Genomic DNA, 14,533 nt, shown 5'->3' on the forward strand with positions numbered 1-14,533 from the left:
TAGTGGTTGAATGACCTCAATTACGGAGAAAAGGATAGAAAATTCCTCTTTTCAAGAGTAATACATGCTGTATTTCATCTTGAATTATTGCTCCTATTCTGAGGGAATAGCAGCAGGTAAATAGGCTTAGATTACTGGCACACCAACACCTCACATGCTGGAGAACCGGGAGGCTGTGGGTGGGGACAAAATGTAAAAAGCTCAAAACTCATCAGTGGACATTTAAGAAATGACATAGCAAGTTTCCAATGCTCTGTTGTACCTCGAAAGGCAAGAAAACTGGCAGGAAACTTCCTTTATTTGAAAACAGTGACTTTGATTTGCCTGGGTTTTTTTTTCCTTTTTAGCACCCATAATGATCCCTAACATGTGTGAGAACAAGGGCAACCACAGGCACTTCTTGCAAAGTGTATTCTTTGCAGTTTACAAACACGGAATGCTTTTTCTGAAACTGTCATCCACTAAATGCAAAGCGTTCTTAGAGCTGGGAAGGGGAGGAAGGAAATGGAAACCCTCCCCAAAGGGACAGGATTCCTCTACCCCTCCACCAGCGAGAAAATGCTTATTGGGGTCATGAAATTGTCTCTGTTGTCGGGAAATTTTCATTACATTTATCGTTAAGTCTACACTGAGAAATGCTACAATCTGTAAGTGAATAGCTAAACTGTAGAGAATATGCCATTTGGGCAGGAAGGTGGAATCCACAAATGCCAGAGCAACTTCTATTCTCCAGAAAATACTGTTTAAAAGTACATTTGGAATAAAAGCTAAGGAAAGGGGAAGCCAGCTGAGGGTGGGAGAGTGGAAAAGAAAGGGGACAGTGTGTTAAGGAAGGCAACTGGAACCGTGCCTCATGTGTGAGTTGCAATTGGAGAGCTAAATAATATTTTATTGTTTATGCGCTTATATGAGCTGTGTCAGTGCCATTAGCATCTATGTTCTGGGGGGCCTATTTTCCTTTTCCATGTATTGATCTTTAAGTGATCATTGTAGGGAAGTGGAGGACAGAAAGATGAAAAAAAAATTCTACGTTTTTCTTGTGAATTATAGAGATACGCCAATTCAACTACTCAGAATGTAAACTCTAGCAGGGCTGTTTAAGATCCTCCCAATACAGTTGGTGGGGTTTGCTGGTGTCAGGTCCATTCAGTGGTAAATATTTCCCAAACACTGCCTTTGTGGAAGTAATCAGATTGCTGCCACTGTTCAGTGTGTAAAGTTTTCACTCTGGACAAGAGCTTGAAGCCAAATGGGGGTGTGCCAGATGAAAACAAGGAAGGGAACAACTGTGGAGATTGCTGTTACAGCAATGAACACTTCACCACATCTGGGCTAGTAAAATGAAGAAACCTGAAACCGCCACTATTACTCACCAAGACAATTATGTGTCTGTTTGAGAAAAGCTTGTTACTATACTATTGGTTAAAAATGTTCCACGCCTTAAAAAAAAATGTCAGCTTCAATAATCATAGACACCTCTTAGCTAGTTTTTAAAGTAAAAGAAAAAGGTAGCTGCAGAAGTTATAGCTTTTAGAGTGCTTGCTTTTTTTTATTTGGAAAATTGTGATTTTTAGGCCTTTTCTCACAATCCTGGTGTAAATTCATACATAATCCGAGTATAAATTTCAATTTTTATGCCTGGGTTGTGCTCATTACTATAAATGACTGCAAGGAAATTACCCCCCAACAATTAATTGGTCAAATAGCTGATAAAGTATTGCTTCTTTAAAATCATCTGCCTAGTGTAGGTGGGGGAAAACTTGCAAATGCCACCCCCAGGCATTCAGAAATCCAGCCATTCCCATGTGTGCTCCAGAGCTGTGCTTCAGATAGAGAACAGTCAGTCCAGGAGACTCTCGCTCTGTAGAACAAAGGACAAATACAGTCAATACATTCCATAACGTTTACATTTCCTTTGCTCCCCCCACCCTTGGTTTTCCCTGAGAAGGAGTGACCTGGGCAAAGACCCTGCTCTCTAAAAGACACTGTATAGACCTTTTAGAAGCGCAAAGTCCAAGGCCGAGGTGAACTTCAGGTCAGCGCGTCTAACAAATATGAAAATGTCGGCTGGTGAAGGGCGCGCCTTGTGATTTAACAAAGACTGTCAATGTGTAAGATTAATAAGAAACAAAATGCGCACGGTGTCACTGTTCGGTCACTTTGAAACTTGGGACAGGGTTGCATTCAAGAGGGAAGGCTATTCCAAATATATTCAACATGATTCAAATCAGATTCAAACTAGGCTGCAAATGCTGCCTTCCTCTCGCCCTCCCTTCTCCCTTAGACTCCCTTCACTCTCCTTATCCATCTGGGATCCGAGGACATGATGAAAAGTTATTTCACTTAATGAGACTTTAAGAAAGCTTTTGTTGGGAATGTATGTTATCCCTGCACGTGGAAATGAGCAAATGTGCTTACCAGTTTCCCAAGAAAAGGATAACGCTTTCCCCCTGCTTGGGACTGGAGCCAGTTGGTGTGCGAAGATTAGCATGCTCCTTCTCTGCTCCTTTTCAGATCATCCCATCTTTTTCTCGGGTGAGATGCTGTTGGTAAACTTCAGTTTATTTATCGAGTTAGCTTCTTCTGGCTTTACTTTGGTGTTCTGGATCTTATGTAAAAGGCAAGCGCTTTTAAAATGCTTTTCAAAAGATTATTTGATTCAATGGAATGATGCTGTGGCTTGCACAGATTGTGGAAGGACCAGAAAAGGTACTGAGATTGTTTATTACAGCCATAAATCTTGCAGTAAAATGTCAAAATGTCGGTGTGTGAGATAACACTTGGTGGTCCTGGCTCCGTTTGTGTTTATGATACGAACCACAAAGACAAGTTACAGGCCTTGGGGGATTCTGTGTAAGCCCATCTTCCTAAAGTAATAGCACCACATGAAACACAGGCGAAGTTAACTCGTTTAAGCTAACCATATACAAAACAGTGTCCATGCCTTGTTAATACTTTAAAATAGGAACCCAGGAGAAGGTTCTGAGCTAAACAACATGGATTTTATGTTAATGTCTGTAAGTAATATTAAACAAATGTGGTTAAGACCCTAGTGCTCAAAGCTGATGAGATGAGGGTGACGGCAAAATTTCCTTGTCATTTTTTTAGTCCCCTGAACCTGAAGCTCAAAGAGCCTGGTTTTGCAAATTACATTATTTATATAATTCAGATTACATACATTCTATGTAGATTATTTTTTTCTTACTGTAGAAAGGTATTGGTTTAGGCTGTACTACAGATTAGACTTTTCCCTGAATCTAGGGAGCATGTGGAAAGATTACACTCAGCGTTGGTTTCTGTCTGTGGCTCAGATTTCATTAAATATATATATATATATATTCAGGGTGCACCACCTCGATGGACAGCACTCTTCACAGACACACGGCCAATGTGGAAAACCTCTTTGTACCACTTCAGGGTGATTCCAGTTAAAAAGCTAACATGATCCCTTTTTAAAACCTCTTTTCGTAAATTAGTTTAAAGATTAGTCCCATATAATAGGCTTTATGTGGCTCAGCATTAAATGACTATCCATCAAATGGATATTCCAGCATTTAGTAACTCATATGAGTAACTGATATAAATGAAGATAGAATTGACATTCCTTTTGAAGTGTCTCCAGGCTTAGGCTATAACTTTCCCTGTCTGCCTTCCAGATTCAGTTGTGAGAAGGCTGTTTATACTGCTCTTTGAAAAATCCAGTAAGGTGCACCCGCTGAAAAATCCTTGCTCTGCATGCCAACATGAAAGTATTTTTAGAATGGTGACTATTCTAGTTTGTACTGCTTTAATCTAGGTTGAAAGGTAGAGGATCTAGGTGTGTCTGTTACTCAGAAAAGTAAAGGGAAAGTACACAATACAAGTAAAGCATCAGTATTTACTTCAAAGATAAACATTAGGTGGAATTAATAAGTAATTTATTTGTTAATAATGGTGTAATTAGTTTACCCATCAAATTTCAATTACCAAATGGCAGGCAACAGTCCTCTCTCCCCTTTCCAGAGCTACTATTATCGTTAATATGCTAATTCTCGGCAATTCAGAAATTAGAGGCTGTCCTATAAATAGAACTTTACCCTCAGATTCAGTCGGAGAGCAGCATCCAAGAGACAGAACATAAAATTCTTAGCGGGAAAGGACCCATCGGCGATCAGACTGGGCACAATGCCTATTCTATCCGTAGCTTGTTTTTGTTTGGGAATTGTTCTAAAATAGGCAGTTGTTGGTTTCAAAGCTTTATTTTGTGGAGGCGTCGCTGCTATCCTTCCCCCTACCCGTGTACCACCTTCCCTGTTACAATCGCTCCTAGAAAATGCGAGCGTGTTTAACTCGCACACCAGTACCTCCATCAAATGAGATGCTGTTAGAAGGTTCTGACTTTTTCTTGGGCAACAAAACCAGATTCTGCCTCTAAAAGAAAGAAGAACTGCAAAATGCCTGTCCGGTTATACCGGGATGGCCTAGTAGCTTGACACTCGCAGGCTGACTATCTTGGCTGCTCACCCACCCGCCCACCCTCTGCGGCTCCCGACCCGCTCGTCGAAGCCGGGGATCGGGCGGACGCGGCGGGCACGAGGTGGGGAAGGGGCTCAGCTGGTGAGAAAATGGGTCTGTTCGTCTCCTTCGTTTTATTCCAGGGCCAGGGTTAAAACGACGACACTGCCTCGGCCCCGACATCATTCCCTGCCCCAGGCGGCCTCGAAACCCGGAGGACGCCGGGCCAGGCCGGGCCGGGCCCGAGGTCAACGCTGGGCCGCGGTGCCCCGCTGCCCTGAGGCCTAGGCCGGGAGCAGGGCATGCACAGGGCATGGCCCGGCCGTCCGAGAGGACCCGCAGCCTGGAGGGTCCCGAATTCCCAGCGGGACTCAAAGTTGGGGGGTTGGGGGACCAAAGCGCCAACTCCCTCCCTCCGGCCGGGACCCGACAGCAGCATCCATCACCTCGCGCGCGCTTCCTGATCCGGGTCCGCGCGCGCGGCGCACCCATTGGCGGGGGCGGGTCACGTGCGGCTGCGGGGTGGGCAGAGCGCGGGCGCGGGCGGGGGCGGAGCGGCGCGAACTTTGGTGGCATTGGCGGCGGCGGGAGGGGGAGGGGTGGGCGCTTGACAGCGGGGGAGGGGAGGGAGCGGACCAAAGGGGGGGGATGGGACGAGAGGCAGGAGGGGGAGGGGCCTCGGCGAGCCCAGAAAAACGACAACGCGAGAAAAATTAGTATTTTTGCACTTCACAAATTAATGACCATGAGCTCGTTTTTGATAAACTCCAACTACATCGAGCCCAAGTTCCCTCCCTTCGAGGAGTACGCGCAGCACAGCGGCCCGGGCGGCGGAGACGGCGGCCCGGGCGGGGGCTCCAGCTACCAGCATCCCCCAGCGCCCGCGGCCCAGCACCTGCCGCCGCAGCAGCCCCAGCTCCCCCACGCGGGCGGCAGCCGCGAGCCCCCCGCCTCCTACTACGCGCCACGGGCCGCCCGCGAGCCCTCCTACCCCGCGGCCCCGCTCTACCCCGCGCACGACACCGCCTATCCGTATGGCTACCGCGGCGGCGCCAGCCCCGGGCGGCCGCCGCAGCCCGAGCAGCCCCCAGCGCTCGCCAAGGGCCCCGCGCACGGCCTGCACGCGAGCCACGTCCTGCCGCCGCCGCCCCCGCAGCCGCGCGCGGCGCCCCCGGCGCCCCCGCGGCGCTGCGAGGCGGCTCCTGCCTCCTCGGGCGTCCCGACAGGGGGCAGCGCCCCCCCGTGCCCGCTGCTTCTGGCCGACAAGAGCCCGCCGGGCCTGAAGGGCAAGGAGCCCGTGGTGTACCCCTGGATGAAGAAGATCCATGTCAGCGCCGGTACGTGGCGCCGCTGGGGAGGCGTGGGAGGGTGGGCCGGGCCCGGCCGGGGTCTGAGGGTCTGAGCGGGGGTCAGCAGGAGAGGACGAGGGGAAGAGGACCTCGGGAGGGGAGCCCCCATCTGGCCCAGGCTACAGTGGGATGTGGGGGTATGTGCGCCAGCCAGCCGCCTGATCCCAATGTGAGAATCCTTTTGTACCCGGGGTCCCTTTATCGGGAGATTTACGAGACGCCAAACTGTTAGGGCAGTAATTATAGCCCCCATAAATTTAATTGCCCTGGCAGAGGCTTCAGGCCATGTGTCTTTGAAGCTTTTCTTCAGCCCCAAGGCCCAGAACCATTCTTTATGGCTCTCGGGTGTTTCCCGTTGTCAATAGCCTGTGAAACATTTTCTTTGCCGTTTTATGTATCTTGCGTGAACTTGGTGTCAGGTTATTATATAATGATGATGTCCAATTGCTCTTCCCCACCCCACCTTATCTCTCCTCCTCCTTTCCCTCTCTTTTCACTCCCTCCTCTTTGGCTTTCTCCTTGGGGTTATGGGCCTTCAGTCAACCCCAGTTATAGCGGAGGGGAGCCCAAGCGCTCTCGAACCGCCTATACCCGGCAGCAGGTCTTGGAGCTGGAGAAGGAGTTCCACTTTAACCGCTACCTGACCCGGCGCCGCCGCATCGAGATCGCCCACACGCTCTGCTTGTCTGAGCGTCAGGTCAAGATCTGGTTTCAGAACCGGAGGATGAAGTGGAAGAAAGATCACAAACTGCCCAACACTAAGATGCGATCCTCCAACTCGGCCTCGGCCTCAGCAGGCCCGCCAGGAAAAGCACAAACTCAGAGCCCGCACCCGCATCCGCACCCGCATCCTCATGCGCATCCTCATCAGGGTGCCTCCACACCCGTTCCCTCCTCCATATAATCTTCCAGAGATCTAGGCCAGTTTCTTTCCCTCACCTGCTTTTCTCCTCTCCTCTGCCCCTTCCCCCATCCACCTCTCCCTGTCTGGACCATAACAGACGCCAAAACAAAACCCAATTTGATGAAAAGTATAATTTTTTTTTTTTTAAAAAAGAAGACTACATTATCCTGGTAAGAGTGTGTGCTGGTTGCCACCCAAGAGAGGACAACGGCCAGGATGCTGGCTGGTGGAACAGCCTGCGGGCCTGAAGAAGGCTGCCAGGTTTGGGTGCCTCAGAAGGACCACTTGGCATCAGACGCTGTTGAGGTGGCTGAAGTCCGCTGGGCAGCCCATGCTGGCTGAGGACATGCACATGTATATTTGTTCAAGCAGAAGAGAACAGACCCTTTCCCACCTTCCTTACCTCCCCTCTCTCATTAAGGCAGCTCATACAGGCTTGTCTTGAACGGAATGAGTAGACATCGTGAACTCACAAGATTATTTAATTCTCAGAATGTATAGTCCTCAATGGTAGATGTGTCACGTAGTTTCCCTTCTTTGCATTTATTTAAAATATTCCCGTAGAGATATTGTTGTTTTATTCCCGAGGCACAGTCCTGGGGGAGAGGAGTGTGCATTTAGACCCATGTGCAACTGTACAAATTGTGGTGTGGCTACATAGAAAGCCATGTGCTAAGATTAAACACTGTTTAAAAAAAACATTAAAGCTCTAAAACACATTTGTGTCCTTCCCATTTTTAATTTTAAAAAAGTGCTCTGGATTGAGATGTTTGACCTTGCATGTGAGAATCTTGTAGATGGCTGGAGTTGTGTTCCCTTGGATTCTGACTGCCTGTATAATTGGTGTGAGTGTGTTCAACTTGAGCTGAACTCTTGTCAAGTTTGACCCACTGTGGGAAAAGTTCCAAAGAGCATGAAGGCTCTTGAGCTCTGAGAGGGCTCCTCTTCTCCCCAAACTTGGCCAGGCTTTCAGGCTTCAAGTCTCTGTAAGGCATAGAAACACAGAAACGTGTCCTTCCCTGCAATGAAAGGTGAAACCAGGCAGAGCTATGGGCCCAGGAGTTTCTGCAGCTGCTCTACTCGCTGAACTCTGAACACACTTGGAAAGATGTGGTCCCTTTGGTATTTATTGCACCTTCACACTTAATCTGCCTGTTTCCCTGGAGATAAAAAATAGTTTGTGCAAAAGGTTGAGATTGCCTTTGTTTCTTCCCTGTTTTTAAGTTTCTGTTCACTAACTATAGATTAGGAATTTTTATTTGTTTGCATCTTTCTTTCTTCCTTTTTTTTTTAAAGAGCTTTCAAAATAAACTGAATTTCCTCAGTACACCCTCCAAATTTTCTTCCAAGGAAAGAAAAAGTTTAATGACACCCCAAACTGTACCCCAGGCAAGGAAGACCTGGGAGTATTCAGTACTGGAAGGAAGCCAAACTCTGAACTAGGGTCACTTTCCTCAAATGCTCCCAGATTTTTCTGCCAAACCTAGAGATCTGGATTCAAAAGGGTGAAATAAAATCCACTTCTCAACCTCCATATCCCTAGTATTTGTTTACTGATCTACAAATCAGTCAAGAGAATTTAGACTTGGTGGTCATTGAAGGGACAATGTACAAAAAATCCAACACACACTAGCCCCCAGAATATTAGAATTGTCACTTGGCCTTGAATGAGGGCAATTTTTAGTTCATGTAGTAATTTTCCCAGAGGTGGGAGGGGGCGCTCACTTACCTCTGCAATAACGGAGGAGTTTTAAACACATTTTTTCCATCAGTGGTGAACCCTTAGCCAGTGGTCAGTGGTCAGGGCTGTTACTCCCTCCTCCTGTATGTGATACAGGCAAAGGCGAACAGCTGTCTACCTATGAACAAACCAGATCTGAGAGGGAAGTGATGGATGCTGGCCTCAGAGCGGCCTCCACCTCTCCCCAAGAAAATTCAGGGGCGAACAAGTGCCCTCCTTCCCCGGTCAGGCCAAACCTGGCATAAAGTGCATTTTGTAAGGTGTCAGTGAGTGCCAAGGATTTCTGGGATCACTGCAACTGCCGCTGAAACTTATTAACCCTTCCTCTGCTGCACGCGTTTGTAAAACAAAATTAGATCACACTGAAAATAGCAATTTTCCCAGGAATCATTAATCACCTCATACAATAAATACTTCTTTGTAATTCAACAGCAATTCTGAAAGGCATTCTCTGGGAAAAGTCTGTGGCGAAGCAAGGGATCTTCTTGCAAATAATGTGGTCTCGGGCAAAGATGCAGCATCTTGGCTGTCTGCTCAAAAAATGCCTAGACTCTTGGTGGAAACTGAGTGTCGAGCTGCAAAACTTCACATGGCAGAATGTCATCATTTAAGGTAAATTCTTATATTTCTCCTCTATAGTGAAGGAGGGGTGGGGGCATTAATTAGCCGCATACTGGAGGCAGCTGTATGAGGCTAAAAGGAGTAATGTTCTTTCATTGACTCTTACAGACTATCTAGGCAAGGGAGAGAGGATGGAGATTTTTTTTTTAATATTCCAGGGCAAAATGGCATTTTTGCCCAAACTGTCTTGATTATTAAGATATTGGTAAGTTTTACCAAGTCAAAATTGTCCAAAATGATCCAGATGATTGTGTGATTTCTTCAGTGTTTTCGCCTGTTTTAGATTTGGCCTTTTAAAGGAGCTTGTTATAACAGCTTAGAAAAATCCCACTTTGTGCTTTAAAATCCTGCATTGTCTCCCCTTTGCTAGGGCAACCATAGAGTTCACCCAGAGGACAAATTTTCTATCTCATTAATTGTTTTTTTTTTTTTTTTAAGAAAACCCTAGTGGCCCCTCAAACCCTTGACCTTTAAAGACAGTATTTTGTGGAAGCTCTATAATTCTTCTCCCAAAATGGCCCTTCCACATGCTCTCTTCTTTTTTCTTTCTATCTCCTTTCCTATAACACACACTCATCCTCTTTACTCACATAGCTGAGCTGTGCATGACTCGGGAGATAAAAGTTTTGTCAACATCTGAAATCAACCTAAATCGGATAGGAGACACTTTAATGGTCACAGTTTGAATTAAGTACTTAACAGTCTCCCCCCTGAAGAAAAATGGCACTTTGCAGGCTCTCTTTCCTAGTTTTGCTGAAATCTACGATATACCCGGTGTTTTATTACAGCAGGAATTCAATTGTGACAGGCATAGTAGAGTACTTAATACCCAGGATGGAGCTCATGGGAAGATTACCTAGATATATGGGAGTGGGCCCTCTGTACAGAGTCACTGACTTTATACTCAGCTGTCCCTGGGTGCCCACCTCCTCCCCCCATCTCTCAGCCTCCTCCGCATGGGGTGGGTATCACCTTTCTCCTTTGCTCCCCTGCTCCTCTAAGGTTCCAAACTGGCATGGACTGGCACAGTTTGGAAGTTTAGTTTCTCACCCACCACTACCTTCCCTCTAACCGTTTCACATTGAAACAGGGCAGCCATTCTTCAGAATGGAAAGAAAGAAAAAATCCAAAGACTCAAAATAGCAAACAGAAACCTGGGCTTCCCATCTGTATGAATGGGTTCTGCGCAGGCAATAATAGGCTGTTCTTTACACCCTCTTGGTATCTGCAGCCCTAGCCGAGGTCCTGTATTGGAGAACACAGGCTCACCCTTCCCAACAGCTGCTCCTCCAGCGGTTGCCCTTCTCTATATTATGCACTGATCCAGGACTAACTCTGCTTCTTCTCTCAGAGTGTATGGGCTGGGAAAATAGGAGGAGGAAGAGACCTGTATTCTAACTCTTTAATGGTATTGGGACGCTACTTGGGCTCGTGTGAAATATGCTCATCTGAAATTTCTGTTTTGGAACTCTGTCATTCTCAAGGCCCCAAACTCCTGGAATAACCCCTATCCCCTTTCAGGCCAGACCCAGGTCTCTCTGGAATTGATTCCTGAAGCTAAAAGACACCCCTAATTGAAAAAAATATCCCAAGAAAAAGAGATCTGGAGGCCATTTTGGTTCAATCTCTGTATACCGGATGAGGAAACTGAGACAGCGGAATGCTCCCCCACTCTGTTCTTTATGTTAATGAGTTGCAGGTTTGGTCTCACATGGGGTAGGGTAAGTGCACTAGCACATTTCTTTGGCAGAAGGTTATTCTGTCTGGAGTGGACCAATGAGTCTAGGTTCACACTTAACATGGAGGGCCACAGGTGTGCTTTGCCAGTTTTGAAAGGTGGGTTCTTGCCTGATGAGCCATCAAAGGTCCTGGGGAGGTTAGGTAACCAAATCTCCTTAGCCAGGGTGCTGAGACAGGTGGGATAACCTCTGGGCTCAGGAGGGAACAGACATCAGGATGCCTGAGAGAGTGGCGGACCCCCCACCATCCACAATTCTCATAGTCCAAGAATGACCAATTCTGCTATGCTCGCCCTGGTATTTCCTTGGCATTCTTTGCCCCAGAGCTGGGCAAGGGCGTCTGTGTTCCGGAGGCCCGGGAACTAAAAACGCCCACCAAGGGCCCTGGTTGCAGCGGCTAAAGGTGTAGTGCCTGTTCGATGGAGATATTGAAATTGTGCTCTGAGGTCACGTGATTCATTAAATAATTAATGCCGATCATCAAGAATGGTTCCAAGTCGGCAGGGCCTCACTAGGAATGAATCTCTCAGAAGTGAGACCCCCAACTTCCTATTTGATTTTTTAAAACACACACCCTCAGATTTATTTCCAAAGGCTTTTAACTTCTTCGGGAAGGCTGGAGAGAGCCCTTTAGCGGGAAGGACCTGAGCTGGCGGGCCCACGCTGGGTCTAGGGGCTCTTTCTGCAGGATTTCTGCGAGTCTGGGGAGCGCACTGCGTCCGGGGGAAATGTGAGTTGCAGCTCGGGTTTTCTGCGGTCATATCCTGGCTTTGGTGATGAAGTGGGACGGATGCGCAGATAGTTGGTAATGTTCTGATTCACACTGGGGAAGGCTGCAGAGATACCACAGAACAGGCGCGCGGCTTTGTTCAATTTTCCCGGTGTTCATAAATCACCCGCGCTGGGCGAGCGAGGGAGCAAGGGAGCGCCAAAAACTCCCAGAGAGAGGCTACAGGCGGCAGCCATTGCAGAGGGAGAGACCTGGGCAACATCTTTGTGACTCATTAGTCTGAACGATTTATGGGGAACAGCAGCATGAATATTTGACTTGGGGATAAGGAAATAGCAACAATAGTAATAACCATAACAATTACAATACTCCTAAGCATCGCTGGGTCGGGGTGGCGTGGTGGACGGTGGCATAGTGGATCTTTCTGGGGTGAAGTTGAGTGGCAATGTGCGGAGTAGCTAAGCCCCACATTGCTCAGAGTCACACCAGGTGCCCCAAGGCCAGGGGGCACTCCCTTTGGGGACACAGAGGGCGAGTTTGAACAAAAGAAAGGGGCCCAGCATGGATTCTGAGTCCCAAGTGCCTGATGGAGGGTGGGGACTGCAGTTCACGGTGGCGGCAGAGGGCAGCTAGCTGTTGGTTTGTGGCCACTTGTTCAGTGTGGTAGGGGGCTCTGATGCCTGTGGGTCAGGGGGACCTGTCAGCTATTTGGTAGCTGCTCTTGGCGCGCTATCACCAGGATTGAATGATTTGGGACAGCCATTGAAGGCTGGTTTGGGGCCCGCTGGAATGTGGGGAGGCTATGCGGGTTTGAGTGAAGGGATAATGGGGCAGGAACAAGGCTGTGGATGCCATCCACCCGGCAGAGTCCCAGCCCAGCAGAGAATTTCTCCAAGCCAGAACCCATTGCCTAGGATGATTCTTGCCCCTTCCCCAGTGTCTCCCACCTCCCACCCAAGTTGGTTGACCATTTGCTAGTTAGAGAGAAAGAGAGGATTGCAAATATCTTGAGGGATGAAGTGGTAGCAGTATGTGGCATCTAACGGCTTATACCCACTGAGAAAGTTGAGGCTGGATAGGGCCCCTAGATGGGGTATTGTCCCATGCCCATGGCTTTCTCAGTTTCGAAACCCCTATTTCCAGCAGCCATAGCTGGCCTGCCGTGAGGGACTGGGCACTGCGGTAGTCCAGCCAGCCCACTGGGATGGAGAAGTGATGCCCAGGGCTTGAATGAACCAGAAGACAAAACCTCTCAAGGCTGCCCCAGCCCATGGGCTGAGCCTGGGTTGATTTCGCGCCAAACAGAAATGAACACTATTAGTGAGGTTTCAGGAGAGTCCGTGATTGAATGCTCCCAGACAAGGCTTCCCTTTGTTAGCAAAAGAAAATAAAGCGTGCATTCACATTCCCCAAGTTGAGGTGCGTGAGGAGCTCTCCGAGCAGAGCGGGCACCAAGAGCAAAGCACCTTCCACCGTCCTATCTTGCTCCGCCTCATCCATTTTATTCCCCCTTCCCCCCTTCCCACCCCCTATATAAAGAAAGAAAAAGAAGAGTGTGGATGCGGAGATGGAGTATGTATTTATTTTACAAAAATAAATCACCATCTTCAGGCCATTTGTAGACTGGAACCTTTCGAGCAATGAGTGCGCTGCATGGACGAATGCCCTGGCGACTCCTCCGTGTCCGCGTCACCTCGGGGGCCACCCTGGTGCCCGGACCGGCCGAGCTTCCAACTCTGGTTCTCCGACTCCCTTTCTTTGCAGCCACCGTTCACCGTCTCCTGTTTATTTGTCCGCAGAGCGCCTGGACACCGGAAAAGGCGATTCACTGAGCGCCCGGAGTTGGAGGCAATTTGGGGTTCAGCCTTAAACATCTTTCGAGGTAAGCGCTGCGCCCGAACTCGTCACCGCTTGGGGCTTTGCACCGGGCCTTTGGCAGAAGTTTGCTCTCCCGGGGGCAGCAGCAGCCCTTGGAAGGAGGTTCCGGTCAATATTTAACTTCGGAGGAGTTTTGGAGCTGGGATCTTTTCAGCTGCATGCTCCGCGAATGCGGGGCTTCAAGCAGACAAAGAGTCAGCCCGCAGAGCCCGCGTTGTGCAGGAGAGGCGCCAGGTCGCAGAGACCAAAGATGGACGTGCCTGAGGGGGCGGGGGGCGTTAGAAGGGTCTATTTGTTTCTTCTGGTCAGTTTGAAACTAACTACCACATGGAACAGCAGGGCAAAAGACGGTAGAGCCCACGGGCGCAGTGGCCTCTGCGTGGGCCGCTCTCCTTGCCCACTGGCGGCGGCGTCCGCGGAGGCTGTGAGTGCGGAAATTGTGGTTAGTCCATCTCTGCCTAGAGAAAAGTGGTCCCGCCGCCTTGCAGTTTATGCCGTCCTTTTGCTTTTCCTTGGCGTGAGGGAAGTGGCTATTTTTCCAAAGTGTACACAGTCACAGGCGGCGGGGCTTCTAGGTTCCTTTAGCCGAGCTGATCCGCTGTTCTTCCTGTGGGAAAAGCACGGGTTTTCTGTGTCTTGGCGTTTTCTTTTCCTATTTGGAACAAGGGGAAAACTCTTTAAAATTCTTTTCCAGTTCTGGCTTAATTTGTTCTTTTAGTTTGGGATGCAGGGAGGTAATTACTGTGGTTTATTACCTTGTAAAAGATCCATAAATTTCGTGCCTTATTTGGAGGAGGGGCTGCTGGAATAGCTTTCCAAAGCTTGGTATGATGCAATGGGTTTGCTTTTTTCTTTGAGCAATTACTTCTTTTAAAAGGTTTTCTGAGATTTTGTTTTCTACTCCCTAGGCCTCAGCCTTCCCTAAAATTTGGTCCCCAAATAAATACCAGGCTGCTAATTAATTGCAACATGCTATTCAGGGATGCGCTAAGGCTGATGTGGTGTTCTGGATACAACTCTTATTTTATTCGATAGGAAATAAACACAATAATAGTAAAGTTGGGTTACTTTCTCAGC

The 14,533-nt window shown here is 48.3% G+C and overlaps 1 protein-coding gene across 1 annotated transcript; it reads left to right on the forward strand.

The window, feature by feature from the left end:
- The first annotated feature begins 5,175 nt into the window (after positions 1-5,175).
- Positions 5,176-7,453, forward strand: HOXA4 (homeobox A4). Its single transcript, XM_053926630.1, has 2 exons — positions 5,176-5,831; positions 6,383-7,453. The coding sequence occupies exons 1-2, from the start codon at positions 5,234-5,236 to the stop codon at positions 6,745-6,747; spliced, it is 963 nt and encodes a 320-aa protein (XP_053782605.1). The 5' UTR covers positions 5,176-5,233; the 3' UTR covers positions 6,748-7,453.
- Positions 7,454-14,533: the final 7,080 nt, after the last annotated feature.

This window comes from Desmodus rotundus, chromosome 6 (genome assembly GCF_022682495.2).
Source record: "Desmodus rotundus isolate HL8 chromosome 6, HLdesRot8A.1, whole genome shotgun sequence".
NCBI classification, from domain to species: domain Eukaryota; kingdom Metazoa; phylum Chordata; class Mammalia; order Chiroptera; family Phyllostomidae; genus Desmodus; species Desmodus rotundus.

Excerpts from the sequence above, each read along its gene's own strand:
- HOXA4 (XM_053926630.1), top strand. The coding sequence starts at position 5,234 with ATGACCATGAGCTCGTTTTTGATAAACTCCAACTACATCGAGCCCAAG. Across the intron at positions 5,832-6,382 it reads GAAGATCCATGTCAGCGCCG|TCAACCCCAGTTATAGCGGA; the intron begins GTACGTGGCGCC and ends ATGGGCCTTCAG.